Source organism: Equus caballus, chromosome 2 (genome assembly GCF_041296265.1).
Source record: "Equus caballus isolate H_3958 breed thoroughbred chromosome 2, TB-T2T, whole genome shotgun sequence".
In the NCBI taxonomy this organism is placed as follows: Eukaryota; Metazoa; Chordata; class Mammalia; order Perissodactyla; family Equidae; genus Equus; species Equus caballus.
The window spans coordinates 71,887,354-71,909,982 of record NC_091685.1 but is presented as its reverse complement, the minus strand read 5'-3'; the positions used below and the strand labels follow the sequence as shown (position 1 = coordinate 71,909,982).

The window sequence follows — 22,629 nt, the reverse complement described above, 5'->3', positions numbered from 1 at the left end:
GGCAGTGGTTACATGACTATATACATTTGTCAATACTCATCGAGATGACACGTAACATTGGTGAACTTCCTTGTCTTTACATTATATCTTAATAAAACCAATTAAAAACAAAAAGTTCTTGTTTGGAGACCTGGGTAGCATTTTTTACTATCAAGCATGCTGCTAAAGACAGCACGTAAAAGCAGCTCCTTCACTTAGCCTAGTCTACTGCCCCTGATGTAGTCTCTAAAATTACAGGAAGGGAGTATGGTAGGCAGAACTTTAAGACAATCTCCAAGGTTTCTTGCCACCCCCTCCCACCCCCCCACTCCACCAGGTTTACAAAGCCTACCTAACCCCTAGGACTGTATATATGGTAGATTTTACCCACATGATTAGGTTACGTTAAATGGGATGACTCCATCGAAACAGATTGTCCAGCGGGCACGACCAAATCACATGAACCCTTCAGAAGCAGTTTTCTCTGGCTGGTTGTAAAAGTGGCAGTCAGGAGTTTGAAGTATGAGAGGGGTTTGATGGACAGGAAGTTCTTTGTTGCTGAGATGAAGGGGACCACGTGGCAAACACCTGAGAGTGGTCTCTAGTCAAAAGTCAATCAAGATGGAGACCTCAGACCTACAGTAGGAAGGATGTGAATCCTGCCAACACCGTGAGGGAATAGCGGAGAAGATTTTGCCATACTTGAGCCTCCAGATGAGGACACATCTGGCTGACACCTTGATGAAGCTTTATGAGACTATGAGCAGAGGACCCAGTTAAAACACACCAGATTCTTGACCCATAGAAACTGTGAGTAATACATTTACGTTATTTTAAGCCACTAAGTTTATGGCAATTTATTACACAGCAATAGAAAACTAACACAGAGAGGTAAACTTTATTTATTTATTTATTTATTTTGAGGAAGATTAGCCCTGAGCTAACTACTGCTGCCAATCCTCCTCTTTTTGCTGAGGAAGCCTTGCCCTGAGCTAACATCCGTGTGCCAAGCAGTGCCATGTCCGCACCCGGGATCCGAACCGGCAAACCCCGGGCCGCCGAGAAGTGGAACATACGAACTTAACTGCTGAGCCACCGGGCCGACCCCAAGAGGTAAACTTTAAATAGTATCTCTACCTCATCATAAAAAAGTTCAAATTTAGAACTTAAAATCTGTGAGGCCTCTTATCCTTCCCACAGTTAACCTCAGCCTTCACTTCCATTCACTGCCTCACATTACTAGCATATATATTCTTGTCCAACATTAGATTATAAAGTACTCTAGAGACAAACTATGTCTGATTAAGTCTTAATTAAATAACTTTAATTAATTAACCTACTATCCCCAAAGTGCTTAACAAACTGCCTGTTGTTAAATTAGTGAATAAAACAGTCATGGATGATGCACACACCCAAATATACTGAAAAATAGAAATTATTTACTTTTAGCCACATCTTTCTAAGATAAAGTTTTATGTACACATTTAGTCATCTGAGGAACGAAGAAATTCTACACAGTTAACAAAATGAATCTTAAAAATTCATATAAAAGCCAGTCAAAATGTACTGCTGATCTCTAAAGCACGTTTTTTTAAACGAAAACTAAACAAAATGAAAATAGTAATTTCTGATTGCAAGGCGGCAGAGTGACACTATAGCCTCCCTTCTTGCAAAATTCTAGAATAGAGAAGTTGTTGTTTTAAGTGAATACATATCAGCACTCAAAAACAAGCAACACTCTTGCTAGTCCCAAGAATAGAAGGAATCCAGAGACAAGGAATGTACACAAAATCAGTTTAAAGTAAGAAACTTCATGAGCAAAAGCACGTCAGAAAGAATACTACCAGAGAAGATGTGAGCAACATGAAGCATGCTCTAAAACGTGTTGGAAACTAAGAACATGAGAAGGCCTAACAGCAGACAATAGTGGTTACAATAAGAGGGTTACCCCCAGTACACTATCCATCTCCACAATTCAGGAAGCGGAGTCTGTTACCTTCAGAAAGGAGTGAGAAGAGAAAGCTTAGAGGAAAGGACAGGCCTACGCTCTGGGTGACTGGTGATTCCTAGGAAGAATGGGAATCTCCTAAGCCCAGAAAATAAGCTGTGAAGGTATTTGCCCGGAAGAATATCAACATGTCCCATCCCTCCTCTAATGTCAGTGAAAACTGTGCAAAGGACAGGTCAGTAGCACTCTTCTGTCTTGCCAGGGGCCACTCAAACAAGGTAATGAACAATAAAATAGACACTCCCAAATATGAACACAACATCAAGAACAGCGAACATTTGAGGAATGCCAACACTATGAAATAGGTAACAAACACAAAAACTGAAGAAACCAGGGTAACATGGCTGATCGCACACTAAGTACAAGATTTATAATAACGAAAGTATTATCATAGAAATAAGGATATGATCAAGGAGTTTTAAGGAAAAACTAATTAGAATTCATGGACATGAAAATACAAGTTTCTAAAATTAAAAGAAATTCATTAGATGGGCTGAACAGCAGAGCAGACAAAACTGAAGAATGTATTAGTGAGCTGATATTCAGGACTAAGAATCCTTCCAAAACATAGTAATAAGAGAAAAAGAGATAAAAAAGATGAAACAAAAGTACATTAAAAAGAACATTTGATGCAGAGGTTCTAATCTATCCATCTAATAAAAGTCCTCTTAAGGAGAAAAAGGAGAAGAAGCAATATTTGAAGAAATGTTAATTGAGAATGTCCCAGAAGTGAAGACAAGTACTCAGATTGAAAGCATCCAGTTAGAGCCTGAGTCAGGTCAATGAAAAAAAGTCTGAGAAATATTCAAGTGAAATTTCAGAACATCAAGGATCCAAAAATAGTCTTAAAAGCTATCAGAGAGAAAAGAAAATCCCTTAAAAAGGAACATGAACCAGAACATATCACATGTCTCATTAACAACACTGAAAGGAAGATAAGGCAGTATCTTCAAATCACTATGGAAAAGAACTTCAGACTTAGATTTCTTTACCCAGCCAAATTATTATTCAAGACTTTCACTTGTAGCCATGATGGAGCAACAGGGACCAGATCTACCCTCCTACCTTAAACAACTCAAAGTCTGGACAAAATATACAAAACAATGGTTTCCAAATACTGAATAATAGGCAACACAGGACAGGGATTCTTGAAAGAAGAGAAACAAGTGAGGTAAGCCCAATAATTGCCCAACTTACTGCCTGGCAAGAGTTTCCAGGCTGCGGCGCAGGGAGAGGGTCCCCAGACAGAGATTAGCAGTCTCTCTAAACTAAGGAAACAGGAGTCAGAGATTGGGAAGTTAAAGATCACTAAAACTTGCAGGATGGAGTACCAAAGAATAGAGAGCTGCAGAGAGCCAGCAGTGGAGATCTGCAGATGGTTTCCTCTGAGTCTCCTCTGAGTGACCCTTAGCATAATATCAACAATACCTGAGGCTCACTCAGGGCTGGGAATATTTTATGCTGAAAGACCTCCGAATCAAAAGGGCACTGGGTACTCAACTAGTGTCTCAGCAGTGGGGCCAAATTAGCTCTAGACTAAAGCCTTTCTGGATCTGCCCAGCAAATCTTAGAAGCAAGCCTTGAAAGACTCAAACTGTTTCCAAACAACTGCATCCCAGAACAAAGTCCCAATATATTTAAATACAAAAAAATCCAAGATAAAATACACAATGTCTGCCATCCAATCACAAATTACCAGGTATGTAAAGAAGCAGGAAAAGATGACCCAAATGAGGAGAAAAATAAATCAACAAACACACTCAGAAATGAAATAAATAATAGAATAAGTAGACAAGGTCATTAAAACAGCTATTATAATTATATTCCACATGTTTAAGAAGGTAGAGAAAAGTATAAATATTATAGAGAGACACATGGAAAGTATAAAAATGACCCAAATAAACTTTAAGTGATAAAAAATACAATATCTTAGATTAAAAAAATACACAACGTCTGGATGGGATTAAAGCAGATTAAACAAAGCAGAACACAAGATTAATGCACTTGAAGATAAAGAAATAGAAACTACACAAATGAAGCAGAAAAAAGACTGAAAAAAATGAAAGAGCATCAGTAAACTGTTGACAGAGCATCACATGGCCTAGTACATAGGTACTGAGCATTCTAGAAGAAAGAAAAGGGGGGACAACAGAAAAACATTTTTGAAGAAATAATGGCTGAAATTTTTCCAAATCTGACGACAGTTATAAACCCACAGATCTAAGAAGTTCAACAAATCCCAACAAAATAAACATGAAGAAAAATACACCAAGCTACATCATAATCAAATTGCTTCCAGTGATAAAGAGAAAATGTTAAAAGCTGTCAGAGAAAAAAGACATATTACTTATAGAAGAAAAAGACAAGAATGACAGCAGACTTCTTGTCAGAAATAGTCATGCCACAAGATAAGGGGAGAGACATCTTTAAAGTAATGAAAGGTAAAAAACTTTCAACCTATAATATTATACCTGGCAAAAATATTTTTGAAAAGCAAAAAGGCAAACTTTTTCAGACATACAAATGCTAAGCAAATTCACCCATGGACCACCACTACAAATTATCATTTAAGTGTGGGGACAAAATAAGGACATTTCCCAACAAATCTTGGAAAGTTTCTTTCCAGAAGGACTGCCAGAGAATATTCTCCAGCATGAAGAAAAATACACTGAGGGGAGAATATTAGGATGTAAGGACCAATGCTGAGGAACGAAATCTGTAAATCTCCATAAGTCTAATAATCATTTTATAATATTTTAAATTTAAATCTGTAACTAATATCCAGATGCTATTAACATAGGAGATATGGGGCAAGGAAAATGCAGGAGGTTCTCTTCTACTATCTATAGGAAGGATACAAACACAGATTAACTCCAGATATTAGAAAAACATAAACTGATGTAGGTTAAAAATATAAAGGGCATCCATTAAAAAAATTAACTATTTTCCTATGACATTATTTCAAAGAAAAAATACCCTAAATTGGAATAATTACATTAATTAACTCACAAAGATGTCACTTATGAACTTACAATAGACATGCTATAAGTCTAATCCAAATATACTACCATTGAGTTGACCTATTTCCTATGTGAGCGTGATGCTTCATGGGATGCTGAGCCAACAGAAACAATCATCAGTTGTTCTGTTGACAAAGGTCAAAAGGCATTTGTGCACCTCTACAAGTCAAAACTATTACGTTTCAACTATTGAAATGATTATCTAAAAGCTGTTAATATTTTCTTGGATACATGAGAATTTAGTTAACTGGCATAACTGGAGGCTTTAATATACTGTTGCTCTTAATTTGCTTTTGAGTAAATGCATAGTTACACATATCTTTATTCAAATGTTTACTTCCCATTTTTCTTCTAAAATTCTTTGCATACTGGGAAAAAAGTAAGCAATGTAAGAACTTATCATTTTAATATAAATATCTGGGTTGCTATACCTACTTCCATTCTTTTTAAGGGAAGGATACAGCTACGAACTTATTCTCAATTAACCAAAGCAATGATAGAATTTCACCCTTGGTATAAAAGAGAGATTAAATAAGATATATCACAACTTTATACTCTGCAAAAGTTTAGAGTAAATGTTTGTAAAAGGTTCCACTTCTTTTCATTTATACCTACCTTATTCCAGACCTTCCCTTGGAATACTAACATGTTCAAAATTTAGAAAAAAAGTCATACCATATGTCCTTCAGCTCGAGCTTTATTCTGCCTTGCTTCCCGTTTCCGCTGCAGAAACTCTTCCACTTGTTTAGCTCTTTCCACAGCTAGCTGTCCCTTTTGCCTGAGTAATTTGGACAAATAGCAAAGTCAGAAATTCTGAATATTAAATATTTCAAAAAGTTAAAAATTATTCTAAATACTTTCTTTGTTGCAGAATACTAAGAAAGGCTGATATGAAATAAAACCTTCCTCTGTAATGAAGAAATAGCTACATGCATATCAGTAACTACTACCTAAATCATATTCTTTACTATTTTAAATAGAAGTAAAATCTATACTACTACTCCAAATCTTAACAAGAAGTTTTCTCTGACACTTATTGAATCTATTCTACTTATAGACACATACAATTATTTTAGACTACACTTAATTACAGAACAGTCTCAATAGTTTCCAAGTAGTTAATCTTATTTCAGAACTCTGTATTAAATATATTTAAGAACCTTCTTTAATCAGTATTGAAGTAAAATTAAAGCAGTACAGTAGCAATTTCAAAAATGAAAACAAAGAATGAAAAGTATATTTGTGTGAGTTTTCAAACATATAGTAAAAAGCAATGTCTAAATTCCTTGCATATCACAAATATTAAAAAGTACAAGGGATAGATTAGGAAAAAAATTAAAAGCAGTTATTTGTTTTAATCTTTCCCAATTATATTTCTGTGTCTTTCTCTGACAATTATAAAAGAATGTAAACATGTTGTTGAGTTCAGACTACACATAAAAAATATCAATAACAAACACTTATTGAACATCTAATATATATTGTGCCTGTTACCATGCTAAGTATGGAAGATACAAAAATAAACAAAACCCAACTCCAGCAATCAGAGAATTCAGAGCATATTTCAACTGCAGTTAATTTTGTAGGTGAGGAAGAAAGATGAGCAAGTTATTGGCAGTGCATCTACTCAGATTTTGGCTACTAAGACACACAAACTTCCTACATCCTCTCTTTAGGATCGTTACCAAGTTATGTTCTGAAAAATACATGAAATAATGTTTGTTCTGTCTTCCAGTAGGTTTAAATACTTCTAATTTTCGTGCCCCAAATAATTATTACCTTCACACATTTTGGTAACAACTACTAATTGAAACATATAAAAAATATTTTAAATATACTTCACTTATAAGTGGAAGATAAAAAAAACGACAACAACAAACACATAGATCTAAAGATTAGACTGGTGTTCCCAGAGGGGAAGGGGGAGGAGGAAGTACAAAGGAGTAAAAGGGCACATGTGTATGGTGATAGATGGGAGCTAGTCCTTGGATGGTGAACATAAGTGGTCTACACAGAAATCGAAATGTAATGATGTACACCTGAAATTTATATAATGTTATAAACCAATGTTACCTCAATAAGCAAATGAATGAATGAACAAACGAAATTAAGCTGTAAAAACCTAAAATCTGTTTCACCAGAGTTATGAATGATTGTGGTCTAAGGTTCATTTACCTTATATGGTACTTAAAAGAGATTCTTGTGAAACTTCCATCACTGGAATTTTCTAGGATTAGATAATTGCTATAGCTGATTAAAGACCTTTTATTATGACTCTTAGATGTGTGTAGGTAGCTAAATCTTAATTTAGTTCCATGTCACCAAATTCAGAAACGCACTTCACCTAAGCCATGGTAACCTGAGTAGATTAAGAATAATGAATGAGAAATTTGTTATGCCTCTGTAGTGCACATGTGCTGTCCTCTAGCAGTCATATTATGCACTGTATAACTATGAGATTAATAAGGTACTTCTGGTCTGGATGCAACATATCTCCTGCATACATCCAGGCAAAGCTATATCCTGGTCTTTTATAGCCCAATTTATATAAGGCTGGGCCCGAAGAGGACAGATAAATTTTCAGAGGGTATGATGTTCAGACATATCATACGAAACTGTATGTCTACTGGCAAAGCTCTTTGGGGGGTCCTAAAAAGTTACAGCACCATCTGCAAATAGATAAAATTTCTGCTTTCTCTGCTGGGTATATTGACTGCATTGACTTCCTTCTCTAACCTTTACAGAAGTAAAATGTGTTTGATTCCCTGTTTTAAGCCACTGACTACGTCCAGTGTTTGTCAGTCTGAACCTTCAATTGAAATACATTAATACAACAGTTGCACAGAAATATTTTACTATAAACCTTCTCATATGCATAACAGCTTTGATTTACAGATTTTCACACCGTTTATGTATATATAGTACTACCTGCTTTACCTATTAATTTATATGACTTACAAGTTGTATTTCACTGAATAGTCTTTTCCTAAGCTGGTTTAAATAAGCAGGTTTACAGAACTGGCTGCTTTCAATCACAAACTTAAAACCTGTAGTGATTTTTACTTAACATTATTTCTTTTGTCCTCTCATTTATTAAACAAATACTAATTGTCAAATACCTGTCAAGATTATATCTGTCTTTGAAAATATAAAGATGTATGACACAGAATTCTAGGAATACAAGGTTGGTTCAACATAGGAAAATCAATCAGAGTAATACGCCTTATTAAAAGAATAAAGCATAAAATTAGTTTGATTCTATGACTCCTTATAATGTTTAAAAACCTATACACTGTCTATTTTCCACACACATTTTTGTTTACTACTTCATATACACCAAAAAGAAGAACCCATACTCATATTCTTATTTCTCTCTAAAGTAGTAAAACTGTGCTAAAGTGCAGAGGCACAAATTATATATTTGTCCTAGGCTCATGGGGATAAAGAGAAAGCAGTCAATTTACTTCTTAATAGTGATTCTCTTCATTAAACATTATTAAGAATTCATACACATATACTTTGTTTTAGGCAAATTTAACAGACTATATCTTTTGAGTTCCAGAATTATACCACTGAAAATCAGTAAAACAGTAATCTAGATTAATAGCAAAGGAATGAAAATAAAAACACTATATAAGCCACAAATATATGGTAAGAAATTAAGAATTTGGAAAGTAAAATACAGAGACATTAAAATGGGTTAAATAGAATTAATTATTCTAAGACAACTCCTTTTTTTTCATCCTGACAAGAGGAAAAAAGGACTAAGTTCTTTTCTTTCCCTTTCTTATTACAAATACATGAATAAGTGGCAAGATCTGGGTGGGTACTTCATATCCATAGCTCAAATCCTCTACTGATGAAGGAAATTTAAAATTTTTGAAGGATGATTACAAATGGATTATTTTAAAAGGTAAAAACATAAAAATAGGTAGCAGAAATAATCCGAGACATGAAAAATGAGTCAATGTGGCTTAAGGTAGAAAAGTTGGGGTGGTATACGGTTAATAAGATGAAAAGAGGATATAGAGGGTTTATTCATCAAGCTTCCTCTGCTGTTTAAGTGGCTTAATGTCTACCTGATGGAAGAGAATTGTTGTCAGCTTTACACCATTAAATAAAGCAATATAAAGGAAAAGATTTGGAAAAGTAAAAGCTCTATAAAACACAAATGGGAGTATAGGAACAACGTAGGAAGATTGGCAACAGATGTTAGCTCAGGGCAAATCTTTCCTAGCAAAAAAAAAAAACTAATTGAATGTAAGTTCATCAGTTGTAAGAAATGTGCCACTCTGGCAGGGGATGTTGATAATGCGGAAGGCTATGTATATGTGGGGAGAGGGATAGTATATGGAAAATCTCTGTACCTTCTCCCTTAATTTTGCTGTGAATCTAAAACTGCTCTAAAAAAATAGTGTCTTTTTTTTTTTTTTAAAGCTAATTGAAGGGATGTCTTATTAAGACACGGATAGAAGTAAAGTCAGACTGGCCAGAGTTACCAATAAGAAGGAAAGAGAAAAAATAATTAATATATACAGAAGGACCAGCCAAATATGGGTGAGCCAACATACGAGGAAAAGAGAATGTAAAAGCCTTAAATAATGATAGAGTTCAGTTTGCTGATTCAGTCTGAATCAGGGAAAAGAACTGACCAGGAATGACATACAAATTATAATAAAAATGAGAAGTTACGACAGTGTGGAGAAAATGTTCTGTAGTGCCAATGGTCACTAAAAAGTACAAGACAAAAGAATTATAATAGTCAAATTGGAAGAGACCTTGGGCGTTAACTAGTCCAATTTCTTGCTGAATAAAGTATTCCTATATTCCCATCTAAATATTCCTGACACACGGTCATTTAAATGGATATATGAATACTAAATTAGTGAATACTGAACCACTACCCCGAGAAGAAATACAGGGTTAGGTTCCTGGCAGCCTCTTGTTACAACATTTTCAACAAAAGATTAATATATAACCCTGTGTTATGTGTGTTTCTGTTTAAAGACACTTTATTTAATATATACTACACATAGTCGACTCATTAACACTGAACTCTTGGCCAGCAACACTGTAATTCACACCTGAACGAAGCATACCTGGCACAAATATTTTCTCCGTAAGGCACAGCACAGCCTTCCTGAACTTAGGAACACCAGACAGCACTCCAGCTCTATGCTTGAGGCCCATGTTAAACAATGACAACACCAACAAAATGCACAAAAATGCAAAAAAGTTGGTACTCAATAGACCACAAAAAGTATTTGTTAATGTGGGCTGAAACAGGAGAGCAGAGCACTGCTTTGTTCAACCTCAGCTGGGAATACGTACACTACGCAATTCAAATTTTTTGCTGCTCTGTGCACGTCCACAAATGACCATGAAAGCACTGGGAACATTGATTGTGGGGTCACAAATAAATCTTAGCAAGGAGGCAGACATGCAATTCATGAATAATGAGGACTGACCTTATATGTCAATTACTTCAAACTGGTCATGGCACAGTGCCCAATTAAATATTAGCTCCTATTTTTATTATCTTCATCATTATACTCACTATCACTATTCTTATAGGTGTCCAATTTGTGAATATCCTATTGTGTAACTAGTATAGAATATAGTGAAAACTTCATCTTCTCTAATACTTTAATCTTAAACTTTACGTTTTTTAAAAAACTCCTTTAGCTCCTAAAAAGCTATTGGTACCGGCCAGGTGGCAATAAATGGGCACTATCACATACTGTTAGACTGAGTATAAATTGGCACAGCTTTTCTGGAAAGAAATTTAGTAACATTTAGCTAATAAATAAATTTCGTTAAACTAATAAATTTAGTAATATTTTTTCCAGAACCTTCACCAAGAACACAACTGACCAACTCCTCTGACTCAATAATTGTCCTTCTAAGATTCTATTCTACAAAAATAACAATAAAAAATGAAATATGGCACGAAAATGTTCAAAAAAGTAAAAAGTTATAAACAATGTGTTATATTAGGGGATTTGCTATATAAATTATGGTAACTCAGACACTAGAATCTTATATAGACATCAAAAACCCCTTGAAAATGTTTTTTAGCATGGGAAAATTTTACGGTAAAAATGTCAAATAAGAACAGATTGAAAAAGAAAAACCAGATACAAATTTGTAGATAGAATTCGATCTCCTAACTAGGGAAAAAATATATTACAAAAAGAATTCGAGAAAATAGACCAAAGTCTTCAAACTGACTGCCTTTGTAGGGATGAGTAGTGATTTTCCTTCCTGTTTCCTAACACCCTCCTATATATTCTGATTTTTCTAAAACTAACCTATTAACACTTTGGCAAGCAGAAAACAGGACAAAAAAAATCACTTGTGAATTTCCTTGGGGTTTCCTTTTTTCCCTGAGCAAAAGGGAGAGAAAAAAGAGGTATGAACATTTGGTTAAGAATCCTAACTGACAGGGAGATAACAAGGTAGTCAGCTGCTAGTATTTTTAAAACAGGAAATATGTGAGCAGTCTTGAATTCAGCAAAGAAAACAGTATGAAAAGGGAACTTGAAGATGAGAGGAAGATAAAAAGAGTAAGTGCCCTCGAGTAAAGCTAAACGTTGAGGGACAAAGACAATAGTTTGTTTGATGGAGTAGTAAAAGTTGTTGATTCACGACAGTAGAAAACAATTACAGTATAAATGTAAATATGAGACAACGGCCATTAGTAAGTATGAGATTAGGAGAATATCATACACACAGTAGTTAAGTTTTTTCCTTACCAACAACTACCAGCTATAAAAGATAGAAGATAATGGCATTTTTATCTTTATAGCAAAATATAATACTAGTTTGAAGGCTTTTCTGTTATTTTTCATTTATAAGGAGTTTGCAGGAGAGAAGTAAATCTTTCAAACATGTTTAAACTTGCTGATTTATGAACATGTTTAAACTTGCTTCCTTTTCCCTCATTTAACCTACTGGAGTATATACTCCACCAGGATCTGAAAATAAAGATAAATAAATTTGAAATTCCACTAAATTGTAAAATCAACACCCTAAAAAAAAGCTGTAAAGCTACCCTAATGAGAAAAAATGGCATGCTGACAAAGGTAAGGTTTTGTTTAAACCTAATGATATTAACATGTACAAATAAAAAAAAAACCTCAGATGATGATAGTAGTAGTTGCAAAGGTGGTAGTGATGGTGGTTGTGATGAGGGGTGCCTGAGAATTTCCCCAAGGAGCTATCCAAGCAGTGACCAAGGGAGGGGATGCCCAACTCATAGCCTCGCACAGGCTTATTTCTACTACACAGAGGCATATTCATCAAAATGTGAGAGCATCCTGGAAGACCAGCTAATACAGGCTTAGAACAACAGTAGCGACTAGCCAGTGCTTGTTCTCTGACCCGGGGTAGTCCGTCACTAAGTTTTCAATAGTTGTCAACAATATAAAGAAACTATATAATTTTTAGAAATCCAAATTTATTTACTCCAAAAAGATAAGCTGTATTCTAAGATTATGTCATCCTAACTTTTATCATGTTAAAATGTCCATTCGTTTACTAAAGGATGGGATTAGAGCTAATAACTCTTTTTTTAGTGAGCTTACTCGGAATAATTAAAAGTTGGAAGTTCTCAATCAGGTCCCATGTTTTATTTTATTTTATAGACCCAGTAAAGAAGTGCCAACCTAAACCAAAGCCAGAATAATGAGTTGGCATTAGCCAGGCAAAATGGGCAGAGGCAAAGGTATTCTAGGCAGCTGGAGCAGCAGGTGCAAAGGAACAAGGATAAGAAAAAAGATGTCTTCCTCTCCACACCCAGAAGCGGAGAAACAGAGTAGCAAGATAAGGCCATGGAAGTATCAGGCCTTTATGAGAACTTGCAGGCCATTTGGGGGCTGCAATTTGATCCAAGGGGCAATGAAAGGTCATTAGTTCAATTTCTTTAATCTATGCTACTTATAAACCTTTTCTAAATATGTATTTGTTTGGTCAGATAATTTTTCAGACTCAAAAGTACATCAAATTTATTCCTGTTAAATTTTATCTAAATCAAGTTGGTTGTAGCTAAGGTCTACTAAGATTATTTTGTTTCCTGATCAATCACACAGCATATTTACTATTTCTTTCTATTATGTCTTCTGGAAATATGATGACTACATCCTTTGAATGTTTTGTCTATGCCTCTCCTTAAAAATGAAGATCAGTTTGAGGACAAGCCTCTAAAACTTTTTTATTTGGATGACATCAAAATATTAACCAGCATCCTCTGAATACAATTCTTTAACCAGTTACTAACCCATCTAATAATCTTTATTTATATTTCTTCACCTTATCTACATTGAGACACCCTGGCAACAATATATTGCTGAAGTTTATATACTCTACTAGGTAACTAAGTAATTTTTCCATAATGCCCCTAGGCCAGCAGAAATTCCTAGCAGTTCCATTAATTAAATAGTTAGGTCCCAACTGCTTAACAGTCGTGGTCTGTGCTTTGTCCAACAGATGTAGTTGTGTTTCCCTCAAAATTGTAAAATATCTAAGGCACTGTGATGCTCCAAGACACCTTAGTACACAGTTTGAGAACTAAGGTTCTAGCCTATAACCCTAAAAAGAAATAAAACATATATTTGACATAATCTATTCTCCATGAATTTATACTACATCAAAGTGATTACTGCTTCCTTCTAAAACGTTTGCAGGTCCTACTTCTAATCTTGCTGAGGTCAGCTTGAAGAAAACTAGTCCAGTATATAGAATCTGCCTTTTGAAAATTATATATACTTGATGACAGTATCCTACTGATTCTCCATTTTCCTTATCCTCAGATAAAATCAAAACAAATTTAACCAATATATATGAAAGTTCATTTAGTACTTGGCATCATGTTTTATTTTTAAAGTTTCCAATGTTTTACAATTTTATAACCAACTAAATCAATAACTCTTTAGCTGGTTTGCTAGCAGAATCTAAAGAAGCTGAGAAATCTTCATAACAATATTTAAGAAGCTGAACTCTACAGTCAGATGAACTTAGTTTAAATCCAAAACACTTACTAGCTGACTGACCATGCAACAAGTTTTAAATCTCTGTAAGGCCAAATTTCATGTCTATTAGAAGAATAATATCTAATTCAAAGGGTTGCTGTGATGAATAAATATAACTTGGTATATAATAAATAATATCTATCATCAATAAATAATATTTAATAAATTCAATAACTTCAATGCAACATACAAAAATGTATATGTTTGAGTACTGCTAAGCCCACCAAAGTTGATATAAATGGAATGATAAATGATCTCACAACCACAAATGGTTTAAAGACTGAAAATTAAAATAATGAAACTATATCCAATGCTCAAAGATTGAATGGAAAGTGTGGTATAGTGGAAGAGGTTACTGAGATACACAGCCATTTAAGACAATTTGAAACACAAGTATACATATATGAAAACATTTCAAGGTTATAATAGGAGATGGATGCAAGTGGCCCAATGTAGTCCATTATTTGTCACTCCAACTGTGAAGAACTAAGAAAGATTCTGGATGATGAACAGTGTGAAGAAGCATAGCAGAGTTTTCCCCATTTTCTTTGCAATGTACATTCTTATTTTAGGAGACGTGATTAAAATAAAACAAAATAAAGCCAAACAAATTATATACTAGAAAGATCAACAACACCAGAGGATAAAAGGCACACACAAAATTTGCTCTGCCATTTAATAAAACATATGTATATGTGTGAGTGTGTAGTCTTCCTTCCTCAAAAATGGAGAGAATCTACAATTAGCTTAACACTTCAGGCTGCTTTATATAATTCATAATGTTAATTTATATTCACTTCAATCATTTACCTCTGCTCAACTACATTTTAATTTTAATCCATCTTTTATAACTGAGGAGGATCATAAAGATTTTTATTACACTCAAAAGTATTTTCCTTAAAATGACAAGGCAAAAGCAATGTAACAATTTTCACAAAATATTTGCTTTTCCTTAAGCAGAACATTTTATAGAAGTGGAAAGGTCTAAGAAAGAATATATGCATAGTTAGGAAAAAAGGAGCTATGAAAATTAAAACTATTAACTGCTACCGCATTAAATTAATTCAATGAAAGAAAAGGAAAAATTTAATGAACTGGATCATAGAGAGCCATAAATCAGAGATGAATGTGAAAACAAGCAAAACAACAAAGAGAAAAGTGGGGTTCTAAGTGATGAAGAAAAGGAAGACAAAACAGCATGCTTTGGAGTTTTACATAATGTGTGATTCCATCTAAATATATTCTGATTTATTTCAAGCAAGTGGATAAAGTTATTACCACCATATGTTGGCTCAAAGTTATCACATGTTCCTTTAAATAGTATATTCAGCCTACAATATTTAAATACGCTACAAAAATTAGGTAGAATTGAGGACCTACATGTTTGCCACATGTAATCAAGGGCCAAATTTGAAAGTGAGAAAATTATTGCATCCAGAAGCAAAAGAGATTCTATGTAATCAATGGAGAAAACATCACAAAGTATAGGTACTGAGCTATACAAGACATAAGACAAAATTACACACGAAGATGAATTTATGGATCATCACAGTAAAACCTGTTTGCATTGGCTTGTTTAGACACGACATTCAGTCTTTTCAAGCTTTTCTAATAGCATCAGCATCAGGAAAATGGTGATGACCTGCAGCCCCATTAGGGAATCCTGGATGTATTCCAGGTGGAATTCCTCTGAAGATAAATATGCACAATGACTTTCATCACTTTCTCTAAAGTAAAGCATAAGCAACTTCTGCAGAACATAGTCATACCTTTCTGGAAGCCTTCGGCCACGTGTCTCTCCTTTCCATTTAGCTTCATTATTTTGTGCTCTTTGTTGCTGCATTTGATCAAAAATAGCATGATAATGTTCATATTGTCCTCGAGAAGGAAAAGGTGATGGGGCCACAGCCCCTCCACTGCCAAAAAATGGAGCCTAGGAATGAAACAAGGAGCTCTCACAGGTTTATCTCATGAGGCCTAAAACGCCCATACTATCCTCAAAAGAAAAAATGTCAACACTTGACTTTTAAAATGCAATTACCTAATTTGAACATATTAATAAACATATAACCTAAAGCAAAACGTTTTCCTATTACAACTATTAACAACCAAATAGTAGTACCCTTTGTTACTAACAAAAAAGTATAATTTAATATAACAAACAAAAATTTAAAATGTCACTAAATTCATGTAAATATGGAAAAATCTCATCCTAAGTTCTAAAACAAGTTTCTAGTATACATTTTATGTGATCTCATCATATTGTTTAAATATGTATAGCTTATAAGTAAGGCAGAGCTTGCTTTTCTAACACTCAAAATTATATTTAACAAAAGCATCTGCATATGGCACTTAATATACCCCAAATCCTTCAATTCAACAAGAAAAGATATAAAAACCATTGAAACATACTCAGGGTATAAATAAAAGAGGCAAAACATCATATCTATCCATAAGCAGTTTACAAACAAGTTGGGAAACAGCACAAAACTAGAGAACCAACTCACGCCTGTGGTAAACGAATGGTAATAAGCACACTCTAAAGTAGTAAGTACTGAACAAATTTATAAAATAGGAAAAAATTATCAGAAGTAAAAAAATCCTCAAAAAATTTTTTTAAACAGCATTGGAGAAAGATATTATTCAACCTAGCCTTGAATGCAATGTAAAAAAAGATTAAATGATTAACTAGGAGCCAAAGTATTAATGTAAAAATAAGTAATGTATGTATATATTCGGGTGTTGGTAGTAGAGTGAGGAAGGAAGTATGAAGACAAATATAATTAGAAGGAAGGCAAATATGGAGCATTAAGCTTGATCATAAAAGGTTGATACAGCTAACTGCTATCCAGCCTGGGTATTTGAGTTCATGTAACAAACAACAGAAAGCAATTATAAACTTTCTAGCAAAAGTAGCATTCCAAAATGGTTTTAAAGAAGGTCAAATAAGACAGATTATTCAAGATAAGACTAAGAGAAAGCAAAAAGTAGAGGAACTGATTAGAAGGCTTGTAACATTGACACCAAGCCAAGAAGCCTAGAAGTAAAGACAATCAACAAAAAAGTAAACGATGAAGGGAGCTGTGGATTCCCTGTACAAATGACAACCGATAAAGGCCAAGACACAAGGATGCATCCTCAGAGATATAAAAACTCAAGCACATGGAAAACTCATGGTTAGAAAACGGAGATGGCAGAAAAGGATAAGTTCAAAGTAAATAAGTGTATGCTACAGAAGTCATCGTGGAAGAATTTCACTGAGAAGAGGAAATCAATAACCTCAAATGCTGAGAGCAACAGCACTGAAAATAACACAAACTGATATGACTAAAGTTGATTGATAGCGTTAAAAAAAAAAAACATTTTTTTGTGAAGTGATGAGAACACAAGCTAGAGACAGTAAAGGAAGAAGAGCTTCCAAGTGATAGCATCTTAAGGAAGAAGTCTGGCTAAGAAAAGATCCAAAGAAAAATATTAGAATTAAATAAAAGAAATTTCAGTGTACACAATGAGATAAAATTTTTGTTAATATCTTGACACAGTAAGCTGCACACAATGTTACAAAAAAGCTTGACTTTTAAAAAATCAGCTCAAGATAAATACAGATAACTAAATATGCTTGAATCGTAAGAGATAAAAGTTGCTAGAACTTAGAAATTATACTAGCAATCACATTGCTAGAAAAAACTGCTGGCAGGAAGCTCTACCAAGGCGATTCCCACACACGTCTTCAAAACATGCATCTCAAGGCAAGAATCAGAATCGGAATTCTGGTAAAAGGTGGTCACTTCTCCTCTGAGACTGGTTATTCTTTGAGTTTACTCTGGTGCTAACATCATCTTAACCTGAATTTGAGTGTTCTAATGTTTCTTCTTTAGCAAAAACAAAAGTATATAAACAACTCTAAGGATGCCCAAACTCAAAATAACGTTGAAAATACTATACTAGAGTACTGAAGCAATATGATCTTTTAAAAATCACCTTATTCACCAATTATAAGCACAAATTGGTGTTTGGGCAAATATATATACTGGTGTAACCAATAGCATAATGAAACACATATTCATCACCCCAAAAGGTTCCCTCATGTTCCAATGCTCCCTCACTCCAGCAACCCCTGATCTGTCTGCCCTATAGATTGGATTTGCCTTTTCTATAATATTATATAAATCGAATCATGCAATACATAGTCTTGTGTCTGGCTTCTCTCACTCACTATGATGTTTTTGTTTGATTCACGTTGTTGCATGTATTTAACAGGCTACTCCCTTTTATTGTTGAATAGTATTCCAATATATTTCCATTCAACAACAGATACACCTCTTACATATTATGATCACATGATCAAACTATATCTGTGGAATATTTCATAATTTTTCCAAAAACACACATTCATAAGAGATACATCAAAAATGGATAAAGCAAAAAAGTCCCAGATTTTTCAGATACTAAATAATCAAAGACAGTTAATTGTACTGCGAATATCTTATTACTTAGAGGTATATAATAATAACATTGATTTTGAAATATTTCCCTTAATGTTCGTTCAGTTTTTGTTTTTATTTTGGGGATCTCCTTAATTTGACTCACTTTATACCAAGCCTCCAGGTCCTTATCAACTGTACAGAAATCAAACAGCCTAAAAAGTTAAATATTTCAAACCCCATGGGGAATAAGTACAGAAACTAGCATAGAATTTGCTTTAAGTCAGGAAAAATAAATTGCTCCTCAAAACTCTCAATGCTCCTCATTGAAATTAATCCTCAATGAAAGCACAATGTATGTGAAACTGGCAGAGTTAGCCATTGATGATTAAGTAGCGAGGAACTAAAGTTTTTTTTCCTTCTTCAATTACTGATTGCAGCTTTTGGCTGTTTGATGCCATTGTTAACGGTGCTGCTTAGGCAATATGCTAGCTGATTCCCACTGGGTTCCTATAGATAACATCTCCCTGGAGCCTGGATCACCATGGTAATGGGTGTGCGAGCTGTTTTTCAGGAATTAGAACTCCTTGTCCACTTCAGGCTGGTTGAGACCACCAACTCATCAACTAGGCCTGCGTAGATGTCCGATAGGTGACCTTTTGACGTCAAGAGGCTAAAAACTCCACCCTCAGATCACACTAATGCCACATTTGGTGAACACGTGTCCTATGAAGAGGGATGAAGTCTGACCACACTTGCACAGATCATCAATTACCTCACCTCCAATCACCTCTCTCCACATTTTAGACCACCTTGCCCCCATCCCATAAACATCCCCAAGTCCCTAGGTTTGGGCAAGCGAATTTGAGGCTCAGGCTGTCGCTTCCTCACATGGCTGCCTTGTGATTAAACTCTCTCTGCTGCAGTCTTGCCGTCTTGGTGTTTGGCTTTCTGGGTGGCAGGCAAAAACGAACCTGGTTCGGTAACATAAGTTTATAAAGTGAAGCAGAAATCCATTAAGCACATAGTATCTAACACTGTTGAAAAATTATCTCAATTAGTTATGAAACAATACTGATAAAACTGGACTTTCAGATTAAATACAGCTTTATTCATCATAGGGAAAAAAGATATCACATAGAAGAAGACCTATGCAAAGCAGGAAGAAAAAATCAAATTCTCAATAAAATGCTTGACAAAATCTGAGGGCCTACACCTTGGTAAGTTTTCACTTGACAATCAGATAAGATATAGGGTTAGTTATCTTAGAATGGGCCAAATTCTGTCTGATAAATGATAAATTCTTATCATTCAGGAGGTAATAAATTCTACTTCACAGTAAAGTAGATGCTAAAGTACAAAAACAGTAAAGTACAAAATTGTACTACTAAAAAACTGTATGTCTACATTAATACAGAATTAGAAAGAGTGACTCTTACTGAATTATTGATATGTAATATGAAAAACTTGTGCATCTCAAGAGACTGAAAAAACAAATCAAGAAAGCCAGGACAAAACATTTAGGTCTACATAAAATAGACAAACCAAAGTTTTAGTCAATGTATAACTTTTGGGGATGATAAACAAATGGCAAACAATAGGATATATTACAAGAGTATATGAAGAAGCCATTTGGTGTAAAACTAATTCGGCCTGACCTTGTTTTTCCAAAAGGACCTGACATGGCCATTGAGCATGCGTTGTATATCTGCTTTAAGCATTTGCTATGTCCCAAGACAAGAACATATACCCTTAAGATAAAGATGCAACTTCCCCCACGTTGGCATTTCCTTAAGGATGACAAATAAAAATGGCAAGCAATAGGATATATTGGAGAATATGAGGAAGCCATTTGGTATAAACCTAATTCAGCCTGACCTTGTCTTTCCAAAAGGTCCTGACTGTGGCTGTTGAGCATGCATTGTATATCTGCTTTAGATTTTCCCTATGGCAAGAACAAAGGTCCTTGAGATAAAGGTGCAAGTTTCCTCCCCCTCCCAACGTTGGCATCTCCTTAAGGATTAAGCATCTTTCCTTAGGCTAGAAACTGATTGCTGCGCTCACCTGTGACCACCCAGCTCCAGACAATCGACTTGCCTCCTGCTACGCCCACCAAGATAGCAGACCCACTACCTGCTGTGTCCATCAAGCGCTGTGCCGACAGGGCAATCTTGTGACTATTGTGGGAGGGACATTTCAATCATATGTGAAACACCCTGTTGGGGGGTATATAACCACTCTGTGCACCCCACTTCTTCGGTGCCCTTTCTTCTTTTGGGAAGAAAGGCGCCGGGCCATGGTCCTCAGATTTCAGCTCAGAATAAACTCACCCAAATTTTCATTTACAGATTGGTTATGGATTATTTTCGTAGACAAGGATAAGCATCTCTCACTAGGCTAGAAATGGATTGCTGCACCCACCCTGTGACCACTCAGCTCGAGACAACAGACCTGCTACCTGCTACCTGCTGTGTGAATAGCTGTGCTGTGCCGGCTAGGCAATCTCATGACTGTTGTAAAAGGACATTCCTATCATATGTGATGTTATGCTCTTTGTTCCAAGATGGTATGTAATCCTTCTGTACACCTCACTTCTTTGATGCCCTTCCTTCCTTGGGGAAGGAGGACCCCAGGCTAGTCCTCAGATCTGGCTCATAATAAACTCACCCCAATTTTGATTTATAGATTGGTTATGGATTATTTGCATCGACAGGGGAGAGAAACAGGTAAGAATGGTAATCATTTCAATTTTACAAATACCTAATCGGGCACCTAAATATCAAGTTTAATGAGCATGGCTCAGGAGAATTCACAGTTTAAAGACAGGCTGACTAACAGTTGAACAGATGATACAAATTAAAATTATAATACAGAGGAATAATAGTGTACTCATTTTTTACTGTTGTGTAACAAATTACCACAGACTTGGCAGCTTAAGGCAATACCCATTTATTATTTCACAGTTTCCCTGGCTCAGGAGTCTTGCTACAGTCAGCTGGGTTCTCTGCTCAGGATCTCACCAGGCAGAAATCAAGGTGTCAGCCAGGGCTGCAATTCTCATCTGAGGCTCAGAATCCTCTTTCCAAGCTCATGTGGTTCTTGGCAGAATTCATTTTCTTGTGGCTGTAATGGCTAGGTGACCTTTCTTGCTAGTTGTTGCCCAGAAACCACTATTAACTCCTAGAGGCCATCTATATTTCATTGGACGTAAATGTTTGCTTTTTTCCAGGCCAGCAGAAGTACATCTCTCTGACTCTCTTCTCCCCTTCTCGCCTGCTATGAGCAGTCTTATAAAATGTTAAGGTAATCACAGGAGCGACTATCCCACCACCACTTGCCATAGAACATAATCTAAACAAGGGAACCACTATACCATCATATTCACAGGTTTCACACACACTCAAGGAGGAAATAACCAAGGTATGTACATCAGGGGTCAGGAGTTTGGGAGACCATCTTAGAATTTGGCCTACCATAGATATGCAAAGGGTGCTACAAGAACAAAGGAAGAAATGCAAGATTCAGACTGGCAGAACAAAGAAAGGAAGAGGAGGTTAACATATGAGCCCTTGCTAGCCAAGCTCCAGGCACTGTTGTTGAATTTTTTTTTTCAAATGAAGAAGTTAAGGCTGAAAGAAGTAACTTGTCCAAGGTTATATAGTCTGGCTCTACCCAAAGGAAATGTTTCAATTAACATATCTAAGTAAATGGTTAGCTAGGTAATTGGTTATCTAGGTAAACGGCTAGAGATGGGAGTGAGGAGGAAGCGAGGGGCATTATCAAGAGAAACACAACTGTAAAGACAGAGATTTAACAGGCTACACTCAGTAAGGAAACTACAGTTATAGTCTTTAGTTCCAAAGGCTACAGTACACAGTGAGTGGTAGGGAACAGATGGAGATAAGTTTGGAGAGACTGGCAGGAGCAGATTAATAAGGGTCTTCTGAAAACTTAATCTTTAAGGCTACAAGAAGCTACAGAAGGATTTTAGGCAGGGGTGTGACAAATTGCATATGATTTTAAGAAGATTCCTCTGGCAGGAATGGTGAATCACAACCTTCACATCAAACCTTTTAAGCAATTTTAACAGTCACATATTACATATCAAACACATGAAGGAAAACTAAGCTTTTTTTAAAATAAAAAATCAATCCTGTTTACTGCTGCTT

At 35.2% G+C, this 22,629-nt stretch overlaps 1 protein-coding gene across 34 annotated transcripts in view; it reads right to left on the bottom strand.

Moving 5' to 3' along the window:
* Positions 1-22,629, bottom strand: part of NEK1 (NIMA related kinase 1) — a 220,044-nt gene that overhangs the window by 123,795 nt on the left and 73,620 nt on the right. For 31 of the 34 annotated variants that reach the window (XM_070261349.1, XM_070261372.1, XM_070261354.1 and 28 more), the window contains 2 exons: positions 15,806-15,969; positions 5,683-5,785 (listed from right to left, as the gene is read on the bottom strand). In XM_070261349.1, coding sequence (XP_070117450.1) covers positions 5,683-5,785; positions 15,806-15,969 — 267 coding nt within the window. The remainder of the gene's footprint in view (positions 1-5,682; positions 5,786-15,805; positions 15,970-22,629) is intronic. The other 3 variants (XM_070261370.1, XM_070261378.1, XR_011436683.1) reach the window with 2 other exon arrangements.